The following is a 25,881-nucleotide window of genomic DNA, read 5'->3' on the forward strand; positions in this document are numbered from 1 at the left end:
ACAGATCATCTTCCCCACTTTTCTCAAGTTCATTTCCCTCACCCAAATGCTCCTCCACAAAGACCACAATGCTTCATCCCCATCTAGAAACTCCTCCCCCGATGTCGTCCTTATGGTGTCCAATCCAGATGTCGGACGAGTGGACAGAGGAACCAGTCCTCACCGAGCCAATGCTGGACGAATTGATAGAGGAACTAGTCCTCCCCAACCAGAGCCCGCCATCGTCACCCTCACCCCACATCTCAATAACTTCTCGGATGACAACGCCGAGGATTACGCCAAGTTCAAGGAAAGAGAAAGAATCCGCCGACCATCACCCAAGGGAAGCCCACGAAATGCATCACGGAATGAAAACCCTGATGACAGAAACCCACCGGGCTCTGACGAAATACCAGTGGGAGTTCCACCTCCTGCTGCAATCACGACAAATATTGGAGCTGCAGGTCCCTCGGGACTACGAGCAAGAACAGCAGCTCAACTCCCAAGCCATGGAGAAACTGAACTGGTACTAGTTATACAGGGAACTACACCTCCGTCAGTATCAGTTGGTGGACAGGTTCCCCGCTCCATGGGAAGAACTACCCTTGGTACAGATCCTCACTCCGGAGAATTGGAGCGACACACGGACACGCTCCTCCAGCAAAACACTATCTCCGCGGTAATACAAATGGCCACAGCCATGGCCCTACAATGACTCGCTAACTTCTCGGCAGGGCAACCCGGAAATGAGAATAGCGACATACCTCAACAACTGGCTAGTGCCAGTCTCCAGATCAGAGGGCTCGCCCTCCAAACTGACCCTGACATGGCCTCTTGGTTCGAACACAACGACGGACGACCATAAGCTTTCCTCATCCATCCCGACAAGTTCTCCCAGTATGTCAACAGAGAGCTCCTTCCAGCTCTCCTCTTCACCGGAGAACTGGGCGCCGTCCAACCAAGTAGAACCGATCCTTTCCGCGTTGTCACTTGGAACGTACCACGTCCCGGAGAACGTCCCACGTCTGTACCAAATCCAAGAAGGTCTCCGCACATGGTCGTGGAATGCCCTCCACCGAGACAACAAGAAATTCATATAGCGCATAGCAATCCTGCGACTTCCTCCTCTCACCGGATATGAAATTTTCCCCTATCTCATGGGGGTACCGACGAGGAGGAACCGCCTGTCTATCAAAGAAATGAAGGAAGGAGGAGTCGAGGAAGTCAGGCAACCCTCCGCCGCGGAACAACTGTTGGCGGGAGTGTTCGACACTGGCCTGGAACGCCTCCTACTAGTACTCAATTTTGTATAGACGAGGGACAGAATAACCGAAGTAGCCGCAGAACTCGCCGCACTGATTCGGAGGCTAGAAGAAATTGCTCTTGGACTCAATCCGAGCTCGATGCATGGGATGCTCTAGATGATCCAGGAAATTATGACGATGCCGATCCCTACTATCAACCTGATGAAGGAGGCGATGGCTACCAAGGACCCTATGATTACTAGAGAGGACTAATTGAGAGGCAAGAAGGGGGGTAAGGAAGTTGAGGAACTCCTTCCCTATAGGGGTCCGAAATGACCCAAAACTAATGTATTGTCCGCAACGACATAAAACTAGGTTCATCCCTCAAGACGTTAAACTGTACGACCTCGTCCGAAAGAGACGTTAAACTACCCATGTCCAGAATGACGTCTAAACTATTGGACCTGCATGTCCTCAAACTGTGAAATAATAAAAAGGCAGGGGAAGTACCTGACCATCCGTCCTAGTTCAAATGATGGTATGAATCAAGGACAACAGCGGGCATAATTCCACGTACAACCTATGATGGAACTTTCTACATCCTCGCTGTTAAGGAGTTAATCTGACAGATGCACCAAGCGTCCCATTTGGATCCTCAGTTTTACAGGGTTTTTTCCGCATTAGGGAACCCTCTACATGACAAATATCTACTCGTAGGTGTCGACAAGCCGGCTCTTCGCCTTGGTACAGCAAAGTGCCCATACATAACCGATTGCAAGCCCGAAGCCAAGAATTATGATGCATAACTCGTTAAGTGAACCCTCACAGTCAAGGTCTGACTGGTGTTTTAGGACGTCCCACTTTGGATCTCCCGTTTTACAGGATCATTTCCGCATTAGGGGATCCTACAGCTGACGCATGAGATAAGTAGAGTCCTGGCTATCTCTGCTTACACAAGCTTCCTCCAAGGAATGCGAGGCCATAAATTACATCCGGAACGATGTAAAACTACCAAAGGCTTGGTCTGCAATGACTATAAACTACTAGGGTCCGCAATGACGTTAAACTAGTCCTTGTCCGAAATGACAGAAAACTACCATCGTCTGAGATGACGTAAAACTACCGTTGACCCAAGGAGCGTGGTTGTATTCTGGTGAAGCGTGGATTTTTGGGAGGATTCGTGTTGCAGAACCCTGTCTGTAAGAGGTCGAAGCACTTCGATATTCACTTGCTTTTTGGTAAAAGAATAATGGGTCGTCTTGGTTCAAATCCAAGCGAGGGGTCTGGGGACATGGAAGAGCAAGCATCTCTTCATGGCGCACTTAGTCTAGTCCTGGAGTCGAAGTACAAGGAATTCCACTCCAAGACCTAGTCAGGAGGCAACTAGGACACGTGCCTCGAGTTGAAGATCTAGTGGGAAGGAACTAGATCAGGTGACTCTCTTCAGCTCACATTGTGGAAGAACGACAAGAGCTGGCCACTCATCTGGAAAAGTCTGTTCCGCCAATACATCCGAAACGACGTTAAACTACCGTCCCTCAGCCTTAGGGATCGTTCGAGGCCATTTTTGATATGAAAATGGCATCGACGTCTGCAATGACGATAAACTATGAAGCATCTGAAACAATGTAAAACTACTGTCCCTTCGTTCTAGGGATCATGGGCTGAGCCTCAGTGTGGGGACACCCCATAGTCCGAAATGACGGTAAACTACTTGTCCCTTCAAGCATAGGGATCGTGCGTGGCGATCTTGACAAGATACCGTGCATCCGCAACGATGTGAAACTAGTGCCCCTTGGACTTAGGGGTTATCATTGATGTCTATGCCCCTGGAAACCAATGCGTCCGCAAAGACGTTAAACTACTTGCTCCTTATTGCATAGGAGTTGTGGTTAATGGCCACGACCTTGGCCATTGACCATCCGTAATGACGTTAAACTACTTGCTCCCGACCGCATGGGAGTTGTGATTGGCCACCCTGGTGCTGATCGTCCGCAAAGACATTAAACTATGTGCTCCTTACCAAATAGGAGTTGTGGTTGTTGACCACGACCTTGGTCATCAACCATCTGAGATGACATTAAACTATTCATCCCTTTTGGTACAGGGATCATCGGTCAACATCATTTTTAATGAAAATATGTTGACAACGTCCGAAATGATGGTAAACTACCTTCATCCTCGGAAGGAAAAACCTATCGTGACTCGAGGGACATAGTCAGACGATAGCTCGCCTACCTTACGGCGTTAAACTGAGCGGTCTCATAATATTGAGACGTTATAAGTTATCCGGTATGATATAGTATAAACCATTCCCATCATGCCTCAGTGGAATCTGCGGGACAAAGTCTGGTCTAGGGCCCTATGCACATAACCAATGGATGTTCCGGCGTGCAGAAACATCTTTTCCCACAGATATTCCATGTTGATGATGAAGAAGGTCCGCAACAACCTAGAAGTAAAAATAATAGGCAGCGCAGGGTGCCTTAATAGTGTCCGCAACAACGTAAAACTAGGTCATCGTCCGCAATGACAAAAAACTACAGAACGTCCGGCAAGATGTTTAAACTGCTACTATGGATATATCTCACAATCCGACAAATTTATCAGCTGTGGTCTTGAGATCTATTTGTGCATGTGAACAGGCCAATTTGGAGAAGGAGTCAGACTCCTCCTTGCTCCTCACGGCGCCCTTCTAGTCTAATTCTCTTCACATCCTTGCCTCGGACCCAACACTACATGTGGTATTCCCCACCATAGGCCCATGTTTGTGACAAACAAACTCTGGACGCCGCAAACTGTCTCACCGGAGATGAGTCCACCGTATGGGGACAATACTGCTTGGGATTTGATTGGGTGCCCTCACCGGAGATGAGCTCACCGTATGGGAGCAATACTGCTTGGCCGTTCAACTCATGCTTAGCATGGTTTCAGGTAGTCTGGAGAAGTAGGCCTAAGCCTTCATAAAGCGATTAACCTACTTGTCTGTGGACGCCGCTGGTTGCCATTGAGGAAACAACAAATCATGAGGATAGAACGACTATCCTGGAAACACTGAGGTTTGGCCCTCGGAGAAGGAAGAAGAAGAACCTGATGACACGAAAAGGAACCCACATGCTAGAGTTTCTATTCATCCACACACCACTCGCATTCATACGCCTTTCTTGATACTGTTCCAGAGGAGGCTGGAGTAAGACCGCGAAGAAGTTTACTGCGGCAAAATAATCCTTATGGGTGAAGGAAAAACATCCTAGTGGCCCAGGGCTTGGAACCCCCTGCGTTATGGCCGAGAAACAAACAGCTCAACGGAGATGGAAAACTCCTAGAGGATCAAACGACGTAAGTCGGTCTTCCTCCCAGAAAACGAAGTCATGTCCTGGAAGCCGCATCCGGAGACCAGTTTTTGGATCAAGAAAGCAAATCGTATATGGAGTGGCGATGAAGTGCAAGGTGCTGTCCTACCAGGCGAATAGGACGTAGAAAGGGGGTATTGTTATGATCACGTTCTGTCGGGCCTTAACGGCGGTCTATTCCAACACGATCATCACAAATATCAAGCGGCCTCACAAGGTGAGGCGTACAACAAGGTACAGATAGTAACCTTGGTCATCCACTCTCAACGGATCACCTTATCGTTGGTCGAGTATCACGAGCCATATTGCGACAGGCATAGAATGCCACCTTACAAACTACTCACACATCGGACATTGAGCTCCTAGTCTTTCCTGGCTGGAAGGAGACAAACAGAGAAGCACAAGAGTAGTCGTTATTGAGAGAGACGACTTAGAGAATACCTACGGATACATATATGGTATTCTCACGCCCTATTTCCTAAAGTAGTATAAAAGGCCCATAGAGTAGGCTGAGGATCTTCAGTCTATTCTCTTCATTCACTGTGGTCTTCCTACCACAGCACCTTCATTCTACTGCAGTCTTCCTACTGCAGTCTTCATTGCTACATCGCAATACATCTCTGGCTCCTATGCTACACGTACAGTCGAGACCATCGTTCCACACATCCTCCTTGAGTGACCTAGGGAAGAACCTCCTACTCTTAGGGTTACTGAACGAGCAGTTCGTAACACCCGCAAGAAGTGCATCTTCTTGGTTTCAAGATCAACCCCTGCTAGTTCGGCAATTTGCTTGAAGAGTTGAAGGTATGTGTTAAAGGATTCCTTCCCTTGGTTGATCCTAGCCAGTTTGTCTCTGGCATCTGCTGTCTTGTCGAATTCTTCAAAGTCCGTTGAAATCTTCTGGCAGACTGAGGTCATATCCGTAGTGGGTTTCCATGCATAGAGGTCCCAATCGTTATTTGTGTTCCTGGCCTTTGTAAAATTCCTTGACCATATTCCAGCTGATCCTCCCTTCATATAGGATAGCGCATAGGCTATCTTTGTAAATTCATCTAGGAAATTGTGTCTCCTGGCGAGGATCATTAAATTGATTTCGTGGAGGAATTGCTCTGTTTGTTTTCTGTTTCCGTCGAAGGGAGTGGGCTTGGCCATAGCCGGTCCCTTGGACTCAGGATTTCTAGGATTTGTCAACATCTCACTGGACGAGGGCTGGTAATCGTCAGGAGGCTCTCCACCTGTATCTGGTTCTTGAGTATGCTCTTCCCGGGTACTTTCGTCGGGTGCAGGGGTTCGGAAGCTTGCTTGTGGAGAGGTTTCTTGTATTGGGGATGTAACGGGCGTGTTTCTTCGCGAAGTTCGATTTCCACTGGTTGCTTCCCTGGGTATGTTATAAACGTGTGGTCTCGGTGAGTTATGATTCCGATTTGTCGGTGATTTAGGCTTGATTCTTCTAAGCTCTGCTGCGACGATTGCGAGCTTAGTGGTCTGTAATTTGGGTGCGGTGTGGATTTCTTTTCCGAGGAAGAGTCTTTTATAAAATTCTTCCTTCCCGCTTCCTGTGTAGAATCCAGTGAGGATTCCTCCGATGTAGAAGTGTCTGTTCTCTTTGTCACAATAAACAGTGTCTGGGTCGACGTCCTTGGGTAGATGTTTGAAGATGTAGATTGGGTTATTGTGGTATGGGGGCGGGTATCCCTTCGGTACTGTTGACTCAATTGTTTATTCTGTGAAGAAGAAAGGGATTTTGTGTCTTTTTCCGGCCCTAAGTCCTTCTTGGAGTGTAGGCTCTCTTCTGATAATTTTGTTGATCCCGTTGTTGATCTGGTCCAAGAGTGTAAGGATTTCGTCAAAGGTTTGTCCGGCGATGATATTTCTGAAATGATAAGTTTTGTGGGTGAACTCTCCTTGCCTGACAACTGATACGGTTCCGGTGATTTCTGTTCGATGGGGTGAGTATCCAATAGGATCCAGTGTGTCCTAGTTCGGGATGGTATAGGTCCAAAAGATGAAGATTGTGTATTCGTTTCTTTGGTGACTGTTCTCAAGTAATTCCTGTCTGATTCCTCCTGAATCGACGTCCTTGGTGATGTGCTTTCTAAGTTCTGCGATATGTTCTGTTGGGAAGTTTCCTGGTCTTCCGTCGTTGATATCAACGGTATTCCTAGTGTGAATAAGGTTGAGTCCTGGATCTCCCACTGCGGAGACTGGTGTTCTGGGTTTGTTAGTGAAGCAAGCCCCAAAAAGGGGAATCCAATTCTTCCAATGAAGAAGTAATCCTGTATTTGTTGTAGCCAATAAGAGGCTACTCCTGCGTATACTCGTCCGGTCGCTGAGTATCTGATGTAGGTGCTGGTTTCTGTAGATGTTCCTTGGCGGGGTTCTTGTTTAATTTTGGTTGCTAAAATGCTGCTGCGACTTCTTTCTTCTAGCAGTTGTTGTGTGGCTGCTACTAGTGACTGTATTCGGTATTGTTCCAGTTTGGTCTTCAGGGCAGGGAATGGAGAGCTCGTTCAAGTGTTAAGCCGGCTAGGCTTAGTCACGTGCACGTGATGCACTAATAAGGGTTCCCTGGGCTAAAGCTAATCGTGACGGCCCAGCGAATAAAGACGACGGCTCGTCTTTGGGCTTGGTCCAAGAAGGGCTGGTCTGTATTGATTTTCTCCTCAAAGAGTCGAAGGAGATGTTGATTGATCATGTGTCGATGTTCGTCTGGTACGAACAAGTCCTCTCCGATACAACAGATGACTTCGGAGGGATCCCAACGGATAACTCGATAAGCAGCGAGTCCTTGATAGGTTGCAGGCGGTAGAGAATGAGGAGAGCGATGAGATGAATCCAGTGCTTCGTCAGACTGAGTATGATTCTTTAGATCTGACAGAGATTGCAAAGCATGAGCTGAAGGCAGCCAGATGCCGGGCGCAGTGCTGAGATCAAGATGTATACAAAGTGAACGAGCTGAGGCTTCTAATAAGCTCAGCTCTCCTATATATAGTACAGGGCTATTTAGGGCGAGACGGACATATGGTCCGTGCTTCTAAACACTAAGTACTATCAACGATCAATGCATGTAAGCCGCAGTCATTGTTTATACTCCGCGGCTCTTCGATGTAACCATGTATAGTAAGTATATCAAATGTCTGTCCGCAGCAATATGCAATCAGAAACCAATCATGATCGACATTAGTAAGCACAATAAGAAAGAGATCATAGTATGTAAGCATTCATGTGTCAGCATGTAGATGATAAACAGTCTGAGTCCAAGTCATATGCGTAGCTCATGACCATGTCCTGAGTCACGTGCCTAGATACGTGTCAAGTCACAGTCCTAGTCGTTAACAGTTTGAGTCTGAGGAAACACCTGACCTTCCCTTCTGTCCATGTGCCAAGCACATGTTAGGACACAGTCCCAACAGAATGTGTAAAACTATGATTGAGTGTATTCAATGGGACTCTACTAGTATAAACAATGCTACCTGAATTTACAAATTTGATCAAAAACATGATTATGAATAATTAAGATCCAATAAGAGAGAGGGGTTTTCCAAATAGCCACTAGTGAGGTAGAGGGTGGGGACAAGGGTATATGTATGGCATGCCTATATATAAATAAGCACAAGATTGTTGGAGGTGATCTTAATATGCTTAATGCATATATTTCCTATATGGCAGGCAAATATATCATTCTGGCACCACATACCAATATGACTGTCTTTTCCACAGCCTAATAGCTAGAGGAAACACCAAGTTTGAGCATCTTCTGTATAACAAGGCAATAAACAATATAAATAGTGCTAAAAATTATAATATCAATAGTGATGATGATTGTGTGCTGCATAAGACAGTATTAGCCACTGCGCTAATAGACAAGGTCTACAAGGCTGCATATAGCATATCCCTAAGTCCAACCCACATGTTGTGTCCTATAATGACCAGTAGCAGGCATTGGCTAACAACGACAACTTTAATGATCATGTGTGCAAGGCCAAGGTACCAAGGTCTTCATAGCCTCTTGTGGCAGCTGCCAAGCTGCCAACAAAGTGGCTGGGGGCATCAATGCACATTTCTCTCTTTCTATATCCCTTATAAAAGCAGCTGGAAAGTTAGCAAAAGAGCTACAAGATAATGGTATAGGCATATATGAAGGAGAGTAATATGCTGAAATAGTATAGAATGTGCCACATCTTTACCTTCTTACTGATAGAGCAGTAGTACTTACTAGTTCCTACTAATAATCAAAGACTTCTTAGTATAGAATTAGTGCTAATATCATGAAATTAGAAACCAATCCAATGCTCACAATGTGTTGCTCCTAATTAGGAAATGAGACACTTTTAGATACTATTAACACTTTTAGATACTTTTAGACACTATTAGATATAATCCGGAGCTAATACAAGAGGGTGTTTTTCCAGATGTAGATTCCTTGAGGTAATTTTGAATACTAATCCCTTGCAATGGGCTTCAAAATAATATGTTAGAGGTGGCTCTAAGTCCTAAGCACAACAACAAAACAACCACTAATGCAGGGAGTGCTAGAGCTAGTGTCTAATATACAAGGAATTGCTAGTTAGGACTTGAGAAAGTGAGGGTGCACTGAAGAGTAATAAGGGGGGTGAGATTAAAGCACCCAAATGGTTTTGGGACTGCATCAAACACTGATCAAACGTTCAGTTGGTTGAGTTAGGTCAGGGAGTTGATTGATGATGAGAAGATAGTGTCACGACCAACAACTATGTGCTTCAAGAGCCACATGGGACTCTGACAATACACGAGGGAGGACAAGGGGTACAAGCAAAGAGACAAGTACAAATGCAAATGAGGCTGAACAATGAGGATGACAAGTTTTTGGGAGTTGACAAAGATGATTTTGATGGTTAAGAGGAGTACAAATGAGCTCTGAACTGTAGGGTGTGAAAGCTGGTTTATTTCAGAGGTATATGTAGGTTTTTATAGTAAACAGAGCCCCTAATTAATATATTGAATACGAAATGAGAGTAGACATCAAATGGGCACCAAGCCCTAGCAAACAGAGAAGATAAGAAGGTCGGTGGGATATCCATATGGGTTTCAAAGGTGATAAGGTAAAAGCTAATCAGTGATGGCAAAATCCCGAATGTTCAGGATCCATTACCCAAGCATAGGTAACAGGAACAGGTGTTGGAGAACCAATGGAGATAAAAAAGAAGTAACATATAACCAGGATGGCCAAGCAATGGTACAAGATTGTGTTTGCCTGACCATGCAGAAGTTGGGAAGATAAGCAATAAAGACCAACTGACTCCCAGAGAACATTGGCCAACACGGAATACTGGCTCTGATCTCATGAATACTTATTATAACACTTCTGTGCAGTCATGGTAAGTACGTGAAGTGTGGGCAAACTGGCCCAAGTGCTGCTAAACGTCCTTCAGAGGGTTGCAGTTAGCCGGGTGGGGACTGACCATGTTCAGTGCAAGTCAGTGTCTTCAATACTTGTCTAGCACTGTTTGGTATCTCCCCAAAGCTTCCTGAATACCTTCCTTGGACCCTAGCACAGGTGCATGCTCATCAGCGTGTTTCACTTGTAAAGCACAGGTGAGCTTGTGTAAGATCCACACCACAAGTTCTCCAAGCTCAACTATGGTGATGACACCCATTTCTATGGGATCGAAATTGCCCAGCTGAAAGCTCATCATTGGGACGAGATCATCCACAAGGCCACACAAGTCCTACATGATAGCAAGATGAAGACAGAGGCCTTCTTTAAGCACCCTGGGGACAATCTCTCCATCACGGACATGGAATCAACACCATTGTCACATAGTGTCATCCACAACTCCAACCATGTGCAGAGCATTAAGCCTCAATTAGAGTCTGACATAGAGGATTTCAGATTGGAACATGGTGAGCTATTCTAGTGTGTATATCAGGTCTTTTTTCTATAAGTATTCAATACTAACATTGTATCAAGACTTTCCTAGCCTCTTGCACACATCTTTCTCACCACCATATCCACGAACACTGCTTCACCCTTGTACAATTCCCTCACTGTACTCACATTCCTCTCAGACAATCAATCCCCACTCAATCTTTTCTAGGCTACATATCAGGTTTGTGTGTGGCTCATGATCTGGCGCACCCATTTTGGGCCCCAAATTGTCCTCTGTTCCCCTATAATACTATCATTTTAATGGTAAGACTGTCATAAGAAATGCCTGTGCGAGTCTCCAGTCAGGGTCTGAGCTACCAACAAAGCTTCTGACCTTCATTCTGGATAGACTCTGACAGGTCTGAGTTAAGACCAATCCAGAGAAAGAACCTCCTGATGGAAGAGCCTTGCTCTGACCTCTGTTTGTTCTGAAATCTCTGAGTTCAGAACAAACAGAGGCTCTCAGACCTAAGTCAGAGATTGGCTGATTTGCTGATGCCTCACTGGTGAGTTTTGAGGCCGGTGTGTATGTATCACATTATATCTTGAGGCCAGGTGTATGTATAACATTATATTCTGAGCTGGTGTGCATGTTTAACAATATATTTTGAGGTTGGTGTGCATGTATAAGAATATATTATGAAGTCCAGGAATATATTACATTGGCATCGGGGCCTCCAGATTGCAATCTGATGCAACGATTGTGCCGAACCACCAAGGAGAGCGCGGCAAATGCAATGCCATATATGACCTTGCCTGCAGGCTCTCGAGATTATATAACCCCCCAATCCATCCAAGCCATCCCACGTTTTGTCACTTTTGCTGATGAGGTTCTCATAGGTCGCCATGCCGTATGTCGTCACTCGCATCCACTTACTTCGCTGATAATGTTTGCAAAGCCAACCAATCTCACTCCTCCTGGCTCGCAGTAGCTTAGGCTCTCCTCTCTGGGAACTTTGCATGCGCCTTGCTGCTGCTACAACATAGTGTATGAGTGATCTGGAGTGCTGCACACGTCGATATAACCATCTTTTAGCTTGCCATCGGCTGTGAGTTCCTGCATGATACCGCTCCGACGCCTTCGCCCCTGCATCCTGACTTTGGCGCGAAGGTTCCACACGGTAATGAAAACCCACGGGATGCAAGAGTTGCGGCCTAGAAGGAGTGCTGGAAGTATGGGGCTGATGAAGCGATAGGACGCGATGGGTTGGAAGAATGAAAAAGAAACTGCTGCCGGCGACGCTGTGAGTAGTCTTCTCCAGATCTCCATACAACTCCATGATTCTGCCTTTCTTGAGCTCTTCACTACTCCATCATTTTACATCCCATCTATAAGGAAAAAAATACAAGGGTGACAAACGCACCAAAACTCTTCGCCCGCAATTGAGCGTCGCCGCCCGCTAATTCTGACGCATGTCTTGAGCAGGCTCTTTTACATCGTCAAGCCTTTCCCTTGCATGCTCACATGAAAAGCCTGTTTCCAAGTTTCACATAACATCCTGTTGGACAAACAACTTCAAAATTCCACAAATGGGTGTAAACATTCGACATGTGGCCTATGACATGAAAACACGAACGCGTTCAACGCTCGCCGTGTGTCCGTCACGTTCTTTGCAAAAACAATGTGATCCCCACGAGCTTACTTACACAGGCTTACTGGCCAGATGCCAAGCGTGCATTATGCGCCTCGCTCGCGTCGTCACCGTGTGCCGCGTCAGATCCTGCAGTCTGTCTGCTAATTATGGGCGGACAACGCGTTTGAGAATTAACGTCCATTACGGCTGGCCGATATGCAACGGGTTCGTCATTGAAGATTGCGATTACTTTGCCATCTCACTTCTGTACGCTGCCTTGTTCTGTAAGGCCACGAGTCGCTTCGAGCGAGGCCCATCCCTGACGAAGGAAGACTGCAGCACAACGCAGATGGCCAGGAGGTGCACGCAGGGCGGTTCATGGACTTATTCATGATGCCGATATTCTTATAGAGCTATGTTGGACATTATGCGTCGTTTATATGCAACTGTGCAGCTCTTCCATATCATATCTATTGACACTCGATCTCTTATGGCGGTCATATTTGAGAAGGGCTGTCATATCCTGGGATGCAGTAGGATACAGTACAACCGGACGCTGTTGCCAATCTGGTTGTGGTGATCCTGCAATGCATGAGATATCCATCATTACAGTATGGCTGTAAAAAGAACTGTCCCTCAAACCAGGCAACGTAGAAATACCAGCAAAAATTGAACTTGAAATGAGGTGAGATTGGTATAAAAATTCATGGTTACATGGTCTCGGGTAGTCATTTAGGCGAAAGACACTTTGGAAATCTGCGTGCTGGAACGAGCCTACTTCAACTTGGTCATCCCCTCTTCCGTAAGATATTCTGTGCTCGAGTAAAAGCACGGCTGATCGCAGCATTCGGCGGGGTCGGCATTGGATTGCTTGAGGAATTGTCAGCGACGCGCGGACGTTGCAATCACCTCGCCACGCACCGTACCAACAGGGCCTTCGAGCTAGATGCAGAGCTCCCAACGAGCGTGGAAGTGTGAAGTCCCCTGGCTTGTGATCCTCTGTAACGCTTACATTCACTATGTGAAAGGTGAACATGAGAAGAGTCCAACGTACTTTTTCCAAGTGAAACAACGATCCTTTGGGAAAGGCTTCCTGGCTTCGGCCACACGCCTGATTGGACTGTAAATAAACGAATTCGTCAGGGAACGAACAGCCCCACGCACCCCATACCCTCAAGAATGGCTCTGCGAGCAGTGACCTCATCAATCCAGCCCTTATAAGTGTTCCTGATTTTCGACTCCCAAAGGCGCCTGTTCTCCGGCTTGAGGCTTGCCGAGACAGCAGCGCGCTCAGGTTCGAGGTCTCCGTTCGGGAGAACACGAGGGAAAGCACGAAGAGTGTAGAGGTTGATGTAACTGATGTAAGTGAAAAGTCTAGCGTCCAGCTTGCCGTGTCGAACTCCAGTGGGTGGATCGAGGATGTTCGAGATCAAAGAGTCCAAGAACGCTGTCCGCGTTGGAAATCGCAGAGCCGAGTTGGCAGGCGCAAGGGGGGGAACGAGGGAGACAGAGCGGGAATCGTCCTTGACATCGAAGTAAAACCAAGATGCCGGGTGAATATAGATGTCGACGGGATCATCTTCGTGCCGTGACGACTGTGGCAGTGTCAGCTCAAGCCGGATGGAATTAGGGAAACAGCTCCATTGATCAGGGTCCATGAACTCGAAGTCCAACCAATCCTTGTGAGGTTCTGTCAGTCGCCTGTATGGCAAACTGGAGGTGATGGCTTGCGCAGCCCTCTCTATGTCCTTGTCAGGGATGAGGAGTTGTAAAGCAAACATCTCGGTGGGGACGAAGTGAGCAAAGCTGAGAGCGTCCTCTGCCCAGACTAAGCAAGGAACGCCTGCATGTGCGATAGCTCTTGCTGGCTTGAGACGAGTCTCCATGGTCATTGGAGACATAGGACAAGAGTCGTAGAAGTGAATTCCCATGGTTGGTTGGGTGTTGAGAGTAAATCAAGTCCGTGACCGAGAGGTTTATATATCTGCTCGGTCTGATGAGAGCCGGCCTTCCGGGTTCTTGTTCGACAGAAAACGCCACGCTCGTTTCATCATGTTATCGTACATACACACAATCAGACAAACAATCAGAACATCGCAATCCACTTCGATTCTCCGTTCATTCGAGAAGCTCATTCGCTTCCAGCCCCTAACGTATGATCGTGCCTCCTAGTAGCTATACTGTATCAGCCAAAAGCAGCTCGCAAGAGGCGTAAGAAGCGCACCTAATTCGGTAGAATAACGTCCAACTCCTCCAAGAAAGTGCGGTATACCAGATGATCTTCGATGGGTACACGTTCAAGGAAGGCCCTGAGAATGTTTTCGCTAAGGATCGATTCCTTAAGCTCGTCTGGCATCTTATCTCCCTTTTGCCTCATGACATCGATGAGCTGTAGGACATCGTACAAATCGTTTTCTTGCTTCTCGAGAGCCTGGAACGGGCGTTGTCCATGTGTACGAATCTTGTCCGCCAAAAGAATGTTCGCCGAGGCATAGCGAATGTCGTCCTCTGTGACGCAGCTATAGGTCTCAAATGCATCATTCACGAGTTCAGTGCGCTCGGTAGCTACATCGCACTTGACGGTGTTTGCCCAGGTGATATGCTGGCGGGTGTCGACAGTGCGAGGGTGACAGACAAACTCATTCGGCAGGAATGTAGTGAATCCAAGAGAGGATACATTGATGTCGAGATCCTGGTGAAACGCACGAAAATAAGCACAAATGGAGGAATTAAAGTGACAGGTGACGGACTTTGGTGTCGCATTTGGCGCCATGGAGTTTGGCGGCAGCACCGCCGAAGAGAATAGCCGTAACATTGGCTCCGTTGGCTGCTTCAAAGATGAGTCTAGCAGGAGTGACAAGGCGTGGGGACAAATCCATAGCGAGTGAGGACTAAATCCAAGGAATGTGTTCTACGATGGCTAACAAACTCGATTAAATACCACCACTCCCAGAAATTTGATGACTGTGACCATTTCGTCAGTGGCGCCTGTCCTAGCTGTCGGCTGAGCTGGCATACGACATCTATTGGCGGTCTAGCGCACCGCTGTGAACCAACTTCAAGCTCTGAGCTGACAGAATGGACAGTGGATAGAATAGATGGCTTCACAAGTCCAAATCCAGGTGCTGGCCAGCATGCTGTACAATGATCGGAGTCTATTTAACTAGATCTAGAAGCAATCGAACATGGCAGCAGTGCATTTGTTCGAGCAGAATCAGCCCGTGTCATAGAAGCACAGAGGTGTCTTCTAGGATATGAGGTTTCCAGATAATCAGAATCTTCAGATAACATACAGCATGTCAGCCATCACGATCGAAAGGCAATGTGCGAGTGCTCACATTCCACATTGGCTGCCATCGAATCTCGATGCTTTGAACCTTCAATTCAGGATCCACTTTTTGGGAATCATCGGGGCGCCATGGGTACTTACCACAGTAATCACAGGCGTTTTTTGAGATTGCCTGTCCCTGCAGGGTCCCAAATATCCTAGACAAAAAAGACCGTTACCTGTGAGATTGATAGATAGATCAGGAATCAAGGACTGACGCTGACGCATGTGCTCGACGTCTGCACTTCTGACGACAGGCCCTGTCAGGTTTGGACACGTCGGTTCAAGTCAGGTCAACTTTCAGTCTCGGTCCGCCTCCATTTCAAGGATTAATAGCATGATGCCTCTATTGTATCCATTGTCATCGCACTGCAAGATATAGGCATTGTGTATGTGCTTACTCGTTGGAGCATGGAAGAGTTCTGAATTTTCCCAAATGTAACAAGAATCGAATTCTTTTGCCATTTGAACAGTGATCGATCTAGCCCTGATAGACCCTGAACCCTGAGCGTGAATCTTCAAGGCGTGTAGCGGCGTATCAAATGATTCTCTTCGCATGACGTTCGATTATCGACTCTTCCCAAGCCACGGCCCTTCACCAGCGGCGTCTTGCTGTGGTCTGTTCCCGAGACCCCCTCTTTCTATGCCACGTGGGGGAGAACAAGGGCTCGATAGCGACCGAAGAAGTGGCGTGTGTGCAATCTCACTACTCAGTATCCCCTTCGTCAGCTACCACTTCCACAGGAAAGCCGTTCAGTCGTCTTTTCTCACAAAAAAGAATGCTACAAGTTGACGTACATACATGAACCTGTGACGACATTTGGCGCGCAGGAACTGAACTGATCGAGATGTACACAATTGCTCATATCCTCGGAGCCGTCCGGATGTAGCTGATGGTCTCTGTGCTCTTGGCGTTATGAAGACATTATACAGTGGTCGCGGACATCTTGACCCTCGCATGTGACGTCATCCAGCTCAAAGGGTCGTCACGAACATGACCGACAATGCAATCAAGAGGGGTCAAGGCGCGCTGAGCTGTCATCTACGCCAATTTGACGCAAGAATGTGCGTGATAGTAGAATTGGTATGATATCGAAATAACGCTCTAAGCGAATGTGATTACAGAGTCGGAGACGAATTGCGAAGGACATCTATGAGGGGGGCCTCGGCATCAACTCGACTACCAGGTAGAACAATTACACACATAAATGACGCCGGGAACGATCAACGTTTTCATTCTATAGGAGCGCGCATGGAGGCGTAATGAGAAAGGGCAGCCTGCTGAGCTGAGAGAGTTGAACGTTGAAAGTGCATACCGTTCGCTTCCTCTTTCTCTACACTTGCTCCTTTGTTTTGCGCGCATCGCCGCACGCCATCAATGCCTTCGCTTTTCCTTTCTTTACCACCCTCGTTGCCATCGTCTCGCACTTCGGATGGATGCGGATAGAAAGCTGAATCGCTCAGTCTTTTTCGGAGAACTCTGCTCGTGGTCGACGTCGTACAGCCCCGGCAGCGCCCTCCAAGGAACAAACAGCAAATCGACGACGTCCACCTACAGGGTGGAGAACCCCACCGGCGAGCCAGCCCCCGAGGCTGTACCGCAGTCCTTCGGAAGGCTCTCAACGGCGACACCTGGGAAAGAAGAAGAAAACACGCGAAAGCGCAAGAGTGCAAATCCCCACGTCTGCGAAGAGTGCAACTTGTGGCTGTCGTGCGCGTCCGACATGGCCCGTCACAAGGCCAGCCGCGACCACGGAAACCCTGCAAAGTTCAAATGCGGCCATTGTGGAGTCCCCTTCTTCCGGAAGGATGCAGTCTACAGCCACAAGAGGGACCACTGTATGTCCAGGAACAGGCGCAACGGCGACGACCATGGCGACGGCCGCCGCGACGGTCCCTCGCAGGACCCGGGGCGCGACGTTCCAGAGGGCGGTGGAGGAGGTATGGGGCCCATGGGGGGTCGGATGTTCAGCTGGCAGAGCCGAAGGTGCCTACCATTCCTGGAACCTTCGGTCCCAGGTTTCAGAACAGAAGTTAATAAGCGATTTGTCAGCTTTCCCTCCATCCTCCAGCGTCTAAATTGGCGTGACCAAAAATTGTGTCGTAACGCATTTGTCACGACTCGGTTACTCCCGTGTCACTCTATACCCGTTTCCCTGCATTCGGTCTGTCTGTGTCGCCAGGTGTCGCCCTTTTCTGAGTTTCCACTGGCGTCTCAAGGCATCTCATGTGCGACCTCCAGTCGCTGGTCGCGCAGCTCAATCAGAAAATAAGCACGCTCGAGGCAAAGACAAAGGCCGCCGCGCCCTCGAGGACGCCAGCCAGCCAGCTTCGCACAATTCTCATTGGGCCCCCAGGCGCTGGTACGCCGTGTCTGCTCGCAGCCCGCCGTGTACCGTGCCGTCGTTGTGTTGATTTCTGTGCGTTGTGGGTCTGTAGGCAAGGGCACCCAGGCTCCTCGCATCCACGACCAGTTTTGCGTCTGCCATCTCGCGACCGGTGACATATTGCGCTAGCAGGTCAACCAGAAGACGAAGCTCGGCGTCGAAGCCAAGAAGATCATGGACGCGGGCGGTCTCGTCAGCGACGACATCATGGTGGGCATAATCAAGGATCAGCTGGAGAACAACGAGGCGTGCAAGAATGGGTACGTGTCAGGACGTCTCGCATCCCCATTTCATTCCCCGAAAATCCATCGTCCATCGCTGCATCCACCACGCGCGCTTGGGCGACCCCACGTCAAGCCCTGAGGCCGTCCGGCTCACACACCCGATTTCACCCGTCCCTGCTCCCCTCCTCTGCCCTCGCGTCGTCTCACAAACACGTGTTAACTCATGTCGTCCCCAGCTTTGTCTTGGACGGTTTCCCGCGCACAGTCCCGCAGGCCGAGAAGCTTGATTCGATGCTGTTCGAGCGCAAGGAGAAGCTCGACTCGGTCGTGCAGCTCGAGATCCCCGACGAGCTGCTCATCTCTCGAATCACTGGTCGTCTGATTCACCCTGCAAGCGGGCGCACCTACCATAGGGAGTTCCAGTGCGTCACAAACCCCTTTGGCTCTGTGTCTGAACCTCAGTCACGAACCCCTTCGTTTCGTCTTCTCTAGCCCACCAAAGAAGGCCATGACCGACGACGTCACCGGCGAGCCAATCATCCAGCGCTCGGACGACAACATCGAGACGCTCACCAAGCGTCTCAAGTCCTTCCATTCCCAAACCACGCCCGTCGTGCAGTACTACAAGAACAAGGGCCTTTGGCACCGGATCGACGCCGCCCAGTCGCCCTCGGTCGTTTGGGACAACCTCCGGAAGGTGTTCACCGCCAAGCCGCAGTGACCGGCGTGCTTATACATAGACTACTCACGTTTGGGTTATTTAATCAAAACTGTAGACTTGTTCATGCCGTGTTGTTCCCCTGTTCGTGGCGATATCTCCGAGCTTGAGACCCCTTCGTTGGGACTTACGTGTCCTGTCAAGGTGAGTGATCCGCGGGCAGTGCAAGGCGGTGCAGTCCTCGGATGGGAAGAGATCGAAGGCATGGATGGTAGAGAAAAACTCGCAGATGACGCTCATGCCTTCGGTTCTGGCTGCTAACTAGAGTTGGGGCGTACTGCAGGGCATCCCTGCTGATATACCTGCGAGTCTCGTCATGAATTTGGTGCGTTGTTTGGCAATCGCTTGTGGAAGGAGAATTAAATCTGGCCCACTGTTAGCTGTTCGGATTTAGAAGTAATTAACACTATTGCAACGTTTTTGTGCTGTTCGCCTTCATGGAGTGAGCGTCATTGCAATTGCTTTATGCAAGGTGCGAGACGAGATGATACAACTTCTGAACTCGAGGACTCTCAATGTCGAATTAGGTTTATGAGAAAGTGTCGCAGGGACAACATACCTGTGACTACGAGTGGCGCGCGGCGGTGGTTTCTGAAGAAGCCAAAGCCACCTTACGACGACTCGCGCCTTCGTGCATCGTGTTTGTCCCCGAGATGATCGAAGTCAACGACGCTTATCATCCCGATGGCAAAAAGCTCCGGTTCTCTTTCCATAACGGGCGAGGTGGCTGGGCAGAGAAGCGTGGCGTTTGGACATTGTGTGGCGAATGTTGGTGGCAGCGGAGGTCCAAGCGTTCACCCCCAAAGCCACATTGGTGACCCTGAGGTGTATAAAAGGCTCGCCATTCTCTCCTCTTTGTCTCCATCACTCTCTCTTCCTCCCCACCACCACCACTACCCTTGTCCTCTCTCATGCTGTTCTGCGGTACCCACTGTCCTCTCCGTGCCCTCCTTCATCTGTACAGGTACATCTCATTCACGCCGTTCGCCGTTACTTCCACCACTGAACCTCGACGCGCTCCAGGTTATTAGGCACGATCGCCTCAAGCACGACGTCAGGTTCATAGGTACGCCTTATTGACTACTGTTCGTATATCATCGATGCTCAACGCCGCATTAGCAGGCACGATCGCCTTCAAGCACGACAGCAAGTTCACTGGCTACATTGTATCTTCTGGCGACACTGCTCTGGGATCTGTGGCTTTGGTCTGTGGCATCGGGCTCTATCGTTCTCTGGAGGTGGCTTCGACGTCTGGTTGCTGGTGTGTCTCTCGATCATGTCCGGGTTCTGTCTTACTTGTCTTTCTCGTCGTCTTCCTCTTCCTCCCACTGGTATTTCTCGTCTCTTATTATTATCTCCTGCGCTTTGATGTCCTTGGCTGTGGTCTGCTCGCTCTTCGCTGTCTTCTCTGCTCGCTCTCTGTTCTCGTCTCTCTGTGCTCTCTCCTCAATCTGGTTTGCTCTCTGTGTCTTACTTGCTCCTCGCTGTCCTCTTCGTCCTCGCTCTGTGTTCTCTCTACTGGCTGTGTCTTTTTTCTGCTCGCTCTGGCTTGCTCGCTCTGTTTGACTTGGTTCTCGCTGTCTGCTTCTCTTGCTGTGGCTTTGCTCTTGGTTTCTGTCTTCTCATCTCAATCTTTGCTCGTTTATCTCAGTCTTGTCTCCTTGCTCGTCAATCTTCTCTGCCCTTTCTTCATGCTCGACGGCCCTGGTCTATCTCGGCGACGCTCTCGGTCTCTCTTGCCTCTCTTCCTTCCTTGCTTGTTGTTATTTTCTGGCGTATCTTGGCGACCTTCTCAGGCCATCCTTGGTCACACCTAACCATTCTGTCCCTTAGGTCCCGCACCGCCACACACACCTACTTCAAGCTGCAAGAGATCGTGTCGCCAGTTAGGGGGCGTCAGCCCCCGGTGAGTCCTTACTTCCTCTTCCCGCTGTCGCAACTACTGAGTCGCCAACACGTCTTACATTTCCAGGTACGTCTCCATCCGGCTGTTCATGATTTCTGTCGCCCTTACTTCAAGTTTCAAGTGCCACAACCAGTCCACCGCACAGTCGAAGCCCAATGCTGTATTCATTGGCACGATCGCCTTCAAGCATGACCTCAAGTTCACTGGGCGAAATCAGCAATGATAGATAGGCTAATTCGTCATCAAAGACCCTGAGAGCATTTGAATCACCTGAGGATGCAGTGGCGCTTATATGGGAGAGCGTAGTCAGTCTTGATTGCAAGGGAGGACTCCAGTAGTCGATCGCACTGTATGGACTGGTCAGATCACTGCACCATCGCAATGGTCCCAAATACAGCAGATCAGGATACTCACCTGGTCTCGATAGCGACCTCTCCCACATCACAAGGTTTCATCCCAGAAGAAAGAGATGGATCAAGAGTCTGATTCGACGGCATGTGGGTGTGGACTGCCTGTGAAGACGCAGAACCCAAGCACTCGAACGGCCGACTATAGCCACGTGGCCTTGCCGTGCAAAGTAAGGCGCATCCACGTCATTCGAGCGCCACTCTAGCGGCGCCAACTTCAACTTGTTCTCCTACATACATCTCAAGAGCTGCAACGACATTGGTTCGACCGCTCAAAACAATATATGACTCGTTCATGACATTACTACTGTCTCCTAAAAATGTTTTCGAGAAATGCTTACGGCGATGCTTTCTCAGATCCAACAAATCACGCCAAACTGCCCATCATTGCTGCACGACAATATCAATCGTTCTTCCCAAAGCGTCTTCCTTGTCTTTCTGTGATAAGACACCTTTTCTGAGCCTAGACGCACTCAAAAACCGTGTTTCTCAGAACCTGCGCGCGTAAATATCAGCAGCTGTCCATCTGTCGAGTCAGCTATGGCATACGGCATTACAACCATCGGGAATTGCAGTTGATAAGGTGTAAAGCGGTCCTAAATGAAGGCGAACTATCTGGCCCCGCTGAGACGTTGAACCCTCTGAGGCGATAATCTCCACCTCGTCCATCAAGATGTCTTGCAGAAATATTTGCCGAACGGGGACATTCATAACACAACGATGCAGAGAATAACAGGAGCCGCGCTTGTATCGTATCAGCTTGTCCATTTGTAGCAAGCAGTGGGACATTGAGGATTCCATGACATCTGCAGAGTCTGTTGAGAGAGTCCGACTCGAGTGTACAGCCTGTAGACAGAGAGAATAAAAGGATCGGACGAAGATGAACCCATGTTCTTGATCGCAAGATACCCTCGCAAAGCAGTACGTACCAAAGCGTTCTTATCTGTGAAGCGATGAGATTAGGTATGACACATAGACCATCTCCTCATAAACGATAGCTCGATCACACATTCAAGCTTCGCTGTGCTCTGTCGACACTGACAATGGTCGACGAGCAGGTGGCTTCCCATTTCCACTTGAGGACGCCTCCGGATACTCACGCGCCGAGAGGACCAAACCGATGGGCAGTTCAGGGAAAATACGCCGATGGTTGGATGTATCTGTTCCGCCTATGGCTGTCCACGATGCCGCATACAGGGAGTGTACAGGCCCTAGACTGCCGACCAAATTAGTCATCCCAATTGTGCATTCATCACTGAGCGCCCCCACCTTCGCACCGGTATTATCGTAAGTCGCACTCCAGACGAGAACAGGCCCTAAATCCACGGTCATGCGTCGTGGCATTCCGGCGAGCCTGCAATCGCCCATACGCGGAATCCTGATCGAGCTGAATGGGCCCGTCATGCTCCAACGATCCTCTACTCCCGAAAAAGCGATGAAATAAACATGGCACAATGCTGTGCCTTGCTACCCCTTGCGGGTTGTGCGGAGACACCAGAAGCGGCTAGAAGTTTTGATTCCAAAATACAAGCGGGCTGGATTATGCCGTTTGCGATGGAACCATCCGTAAAATCAAGCACCCTGATGCGCCTACAACAATCGGCGCATAATTTCAATTGCAGCGGCCCGTACCAGATACAAGGCATGGCGCTGACGGGAGTCAACCGTCAAAAGAAGCTGTGCAGAACAAGGGAGTAAGCGGGTTGTTACGACACGTATAACCCCGCTCCTCGCATGGCTTTGCCACAGATGTTATCGACATCGGATGAACGACGATAACGTCGAACGTACCCCGGAAATCCGCCGAATGATGACAGCCTGGACGCATTCTGTCTCACACGACTGATGGGACGAAGAAAATATTGCCCGCCTGTCGCTGGAAAAAAGAATTCGCCCGAAAGGAGAATATATCACTAATTTGCGGGATGCGAACAATGCACCCACCTTGCGCTTGGGTCTGAGCCTGATTACAACAGAGGAAGGAAGACATCACAACGACTTCTGATGCGTTCCTTGAACATTTTCCTTGTAGAAGGCGGTGGGCGCTTCCTACTCTGTAACGTCAAGTCTGACCCACCTTTCCCCTACCGACCACCACAACGCCGTTGAGCCACTCAACAACACATCCTACGCAACATTATCCACCTTCCCAGCAATGTCGTGGTGCTATAATGATGGCCGTGACGCCGAGGAAGACCTCTTCAGTATGTTCTGCATGTGCATGTCATTTGAGTACATGAACACGAACTTGCCCACAGCTCCTGGCGCAGGCCCGTCACGCTCCCAGACCTGTGCCAACGACGAGTCGGTAAGTCCGAATCTTAGCTACAGAATATCAGCACGCCGCTCATTGATCTGCATTCCTAGGACGAGGACACCCAATGTTCCGCACAACCGTGGCCCTATACCTACATCGTGCACGGGGGACACCTGAATCCCTACGTGCCACTGCCGCCTCCGTCCCTCCCTGTGACCCACCTCGAGGGTCCGACCCCCTTCGCACCACACGCGTCCGCCCAGGCCGCCCACTGGGACGACGACAGCGACGAGTCGACGGGCGCATGGCCGTTCCCGGTTCCAGTCCCCGCCACTCATGCATACACGGAGGAGGCTCTACGCTATGTCCCCGTCTCGACCTTCTCAGCACGGGTGGATGCATTGGACCGTATTGAGGTCCCTCGGAGGCGCGGCGCGGCGCGTTTCTCCTCGCTGCTGGACGCCGTCCAGCCGATCCGGGGTCCATGGAGCGAGATGGCGCGGGAGGTCGTGGAGGCACCGCGCGACATCGTCCTTCGGGTGTTGGCCGAGGTCCCTCCGCGGGAGCCCGTCGAGGAGGTCCCGGAGCCCATCCCAGAGCTGCCGCCATCACCAGAGACCGCCTCGGTGCCGGTGCCGCAGGCGCACCATGTGGATGCGGAGGAGGGGCCGAGGCGGAAGAAGGCGAGGAACGAGAAGGGAAGCGAAGGGGAGGGGGAGGGCCAGGGAGGAAGCCAGGGAGGGAACGGCGCGAAGGCGGAGAGGCGCATAGTCAGAAGGCCGCGCATGCCCCCGATCGCGGGGTGTGGGCTGTTTTCAGTCAGGCTGCCGAGCCACTATGCGGCGAGAGGAAGAGAGATGGTGGGGGTGCAAAGCCAGATCCCTGTGGTCCATCCACAGGCGCATGACAGCGCCCCCAAAGAAACTACAGGTACATCGACGACGTCCACCCACAGGGTGGAGATCCCCATAGGTGAGCCAGTCCCCGAGGCTGTACCGCAGTCCATTGGAGGGCCCTGGACAACGACACCTGGGGAGAAACAGAGAGGCGCGCGAAAGCGCAAGAGGGCTGACCCTCATGTCTGCGACGGCCCCGACGGGTGTAGCAAGCGGCTGTCGTGCCCGTACGACATGCCCCGACACAAGGCGACTCTGCGCCATGGAGGAGTGCGCGAGTTTGCATGCGACGACTGCCCAGCCCTGTTCGTGCGCAAAGATGAAGTGCTTCGCCACATGCGGGAGCACTGCCCAAACAGGGGCAGGAAACATAACGGCGGGGGCGGTCCCTCGCAGGGCCCGAGACACGATGGTCTAGAGGGCGGTGGAGGGGGCATGGAGGGTATGGGGTATGGCCTGCTCGGCGGATAGAGCTGAAGGTGCGTACCGTATGCTTTCATCTTCTCTTCGCTCGCTCCTTTGTTTCGCGCCGCACACCATCGATGTCTTTGCCGTTCCTTTCACCCTCGTCGTTCTTGCCATCGTCTCGCGCTTCGGATCGATGCGGATAGGAAGCTGACTCGCTCTATATTTTTGCAGGACTGGTCGTAGTCGACCCGCTCGGCATTGCACGACGGATGGGAAACCGGTCGTTATATAAGCCATCATGCATCGCGTCGACCTCGTCCACGACGGCACCTCAAGGCCAGGCCTCAGGGCCTCTGCGGCGAGAGTTCGAAAAGGTCATCTTTCACGAGGTTGATCACTTCTATCACGGAAATTTCCTGTACATATTATTCTCTCCGGCTCTGTTTCCGAATCACTATTTCTTCTCATATTGTCCTTCGAACTCGAGCCGTCCTGGTATACAGCCAATTCCAACCAAACTGAGCAGAGTAACTATCTCGATTTCGTACCGATTTCATCCATTGGAACTGACCCTCAGCTCTGATGAGACAAACGAAGCGTCGAACTCAGCGAAGCATTCGTGGGTGTGCTACTCTGTTTTTCTGCATTGATGTCAGATGGGTAAGGCGATCTCAGTGGTAGAGGCTGAGGATGCAGTTGTTGAGGGCAAGGTTTCGAATGTATTCTCGGTGGACCAAGTGGAGACTCGGAGGGTTGTTGATGTCGGAGGAGCAGTGCATCAAGCTGGAGAAGGAGCGAGTTGCACACAAGCCTGGACGAATTAAGGTCGTCGACAAGAGATGGGGAGGTAGGCTCGATTCGCGGCGGGCTTCAAGGGCGACCAGTTCGGGACGATCGACGCCCCATGTAAAGCGGCCGCAACAACAGCGAGGCCGCTCGACGAAAGTTTTCTGCTGGGACTCAGAAGTCTAAATGACCAGGCGGGTTTTTAATCAGTCGGGGAGACGCTCAAGGACTGCTCAAGGTGCAGTACCACCCGGCTTCACATAGTCTTCACATACCACCCGGCAGCTATGCTTGACATTGACGCTTATTCGTGTCTGCACGGAAACACGCGCATACATACAGCCAGGCAACCTCGAAGCCAGCACCTATTATGACACTTTTCCGATAAAATGGGCCCAGATCACATGATACGAGGGCACAGAGATCGTACAAGACAAAATCTGTGACTGCCTCCCTCAAGCACGAACTTCACCCCGATTTCGTACGACATCGCGTCCTTCCCTCGA

At 49.9% G+C, this 25,881-nt stretch overlaps 8 protein-coding genes across 8 annotated transcripts; 4 read left to right on the forward strand and 4 right to left on the reverse strand.

Moving 5' to 3' along the window:
* Positions 1-46: 46 nt before the first annotated feature.
* On the forward strand, positions 47-1,496 carry HETIRDRAFT_115378 (uncharacterized protein; the record flags this gene model as incomplete). The annotated part of the gene is made up of 4 exons (XM_009543826.1): positions 47-658; positions 714-1,023; positions 1,087-1,274; positions 1,401-1,496. 4 exons carry the CDS (start codon positions 47-49, stop codon positions 1,494-1,496), a joined length of 1,206 nt encoding a protein of 401 aa, XP_009542121.1.
* Positions 1,497-5,554: 4,058 nt separating this feature from the next.
* HETIRDRAFT_247611 (uncharacterized protein) lies at positions 5,555-5,767 on the reverse strand (the record flags this gene model as incomplete). Its single annotated transcript, XM_009543827.1, has 1 exon — positions 5,555-5,767. A coding segment is annotated over one exon (213 nt), but the record flags the coding sequence as incomplete, so codon positions are not given.
* A 6,960-nt stretch (positions 5,768-12,727) lies between these two features.
* Positions 12,728-13,991, reverse strand: HETIRDRAFT_438214 (uncharacterized protein; the record flags this gene model as incomplete). The annotated part of the gene is made up of 4 exons (XM_009543828.1): positions 12,728-12,928; positions 12,980-13,057; positions 13,113-13,169; positions 13,223-13,991. Coding segments are annotated over 4 exons (986 nt in total), but the record flags the coding sequence as incomplete, so codon positions are not given.
* Positions 13,992-14,282: 291 nt separating this feature from the next.
* Positions 14,283-14,937, reverse strand: HETIRDRAFT_168510 (uncharacterized protein; the record flags this gene model as incomplete). The annotated part of the gene is made up of 2 exons (XM_009543829.1): positions 14,283-14,750; positions 14,809-14,937. The coding sequence occupies 2 exons, from the start codon at positions 14,935-14,937 to the stop codon at positions 14,283-14,285; spliced, it is 597 nt and encodes a 198-aa protein (XP_009542124.1).
* A 171-nt stretch (positions 14,938-15,108) lies between these two features.
* HETIRDRAFT_438216 (uncharacterized protein) lies at positions 15,109-16,079 on the reverse strand. Its single transcript, XM_009543830.1, has 4 exons — positions 15,788-16,079; positions 15,605-15,730; positions 15,397-15,544; positions 15,109-15,326 (listed from the first exon to the last, which is right to left on the reverse strand). The coding sequence occupies exons 1-2, from the start codon at positions 15,942-15,944 to the stop codon at positions 15,687-15,689; spliced, it is 201 nt and encodes a 66-aa protein (XP_009542125.1). The 5' UTR covers positions 15,945-16,079; the 3' UTR covers positions 15,109-15,326; positions 15,397-15,544; positions 15,605-15,686.
* Positions 16,080-16,702: 623 nt separating this feature from the next.
* Positions 16,703-17,379, forward strand: HETIRDRAFT_141499 (uncharacterized protein; the record flags this gene model as incomplete). Its single annotated transcript, XM_009543831.1, has 1 exon — positions 16,703-17,379. A coding segment is annotated over exon 1 (549 nt), but the record flags the coding sequence as incomplete, so codon positions are not given.
* A 234-nt stretch (positions 17,380-17,613) lies between these two features.
* Positions 17,614-18,779, forward strand: HETIRDRAFT_154599 (uncharacterized protein; the record flags this gene model as incomplete). Its single annotated transcript, XM_009543832.1, has 5 exons — positions 17,614-17,749; positions 17,826-17,866; positions 17,903-18,033; positions 18,234-18,419; positions 18,490-18,779. 5 exons carry the CDS (start codon positions 17,614-17,616, stop codon positions 18,716-18,718), a joined length of 723 nt encoding a protein of 240 aa, XP_009542127.1. The 3' UTR covers positions 18,719-18,779.
* Positions 18,780-19,368: 589 nt separating this feature from the next.
* On the forward strand, positions 19,369-24,652 carry HETIRDRAFT_448420 (uncharacterized protein; the record flags this gene model as incomplete). Its single annotated transcript, XM_009543833.1, has 8 exons — positions 19,369-19,438; positions 19,495-19,679; positions 19,739-19,781; positions 19,838-19,976; positions 20,549-20,687; positions 23,061-23,232; positions 23,287-23,336; positions 23,396-24,652. The coding sequence occupies 8 exons, from the start codon at positions 19,369-19,371 to the stop codon at positions 24,650-24,652; spliced, it is 2,055 nt and encodes a 684-aa protein (XP_009542128.1).
* Positions 24,653-25,881: the final 1,229 nt, after the last annotated feature.

The sequence above is a fragment of the Heterobasidion irregulare genome, assembly GCF_000320585.1.
Source record: "Heterobasidion irregulare TC 32-1 unplaced genomic scaffold scaffold_02, whole genome shotgun sequence".
NCBI classification, from domain to species: Eukaryota; Fungi; Basidiomycota; class Agaricomycetes; order Russulales; family Bondarzewiaceae; genus Heterobasidion; species Heterobasidion irregulare.

What these genes read in the sequence shown, in the direction of transcription:
- HETIRDRAFT_438216 (XM_009543830.1), bottom strand. Translation starts at nt 15,944, where the DNA reads ATGCGAAGAGAATCATTTGATACGCCGCTACACGCCTTGAAGATTCAC. An exon ending in ACTCTTCCATGCTCCAACGA is followed by an intron (nt 15,731 to 15,787) that starts GTAAGCACATAC and finishes GATACAATAGAG; the next exon opens with GCATCATGCTATTAATCCTT.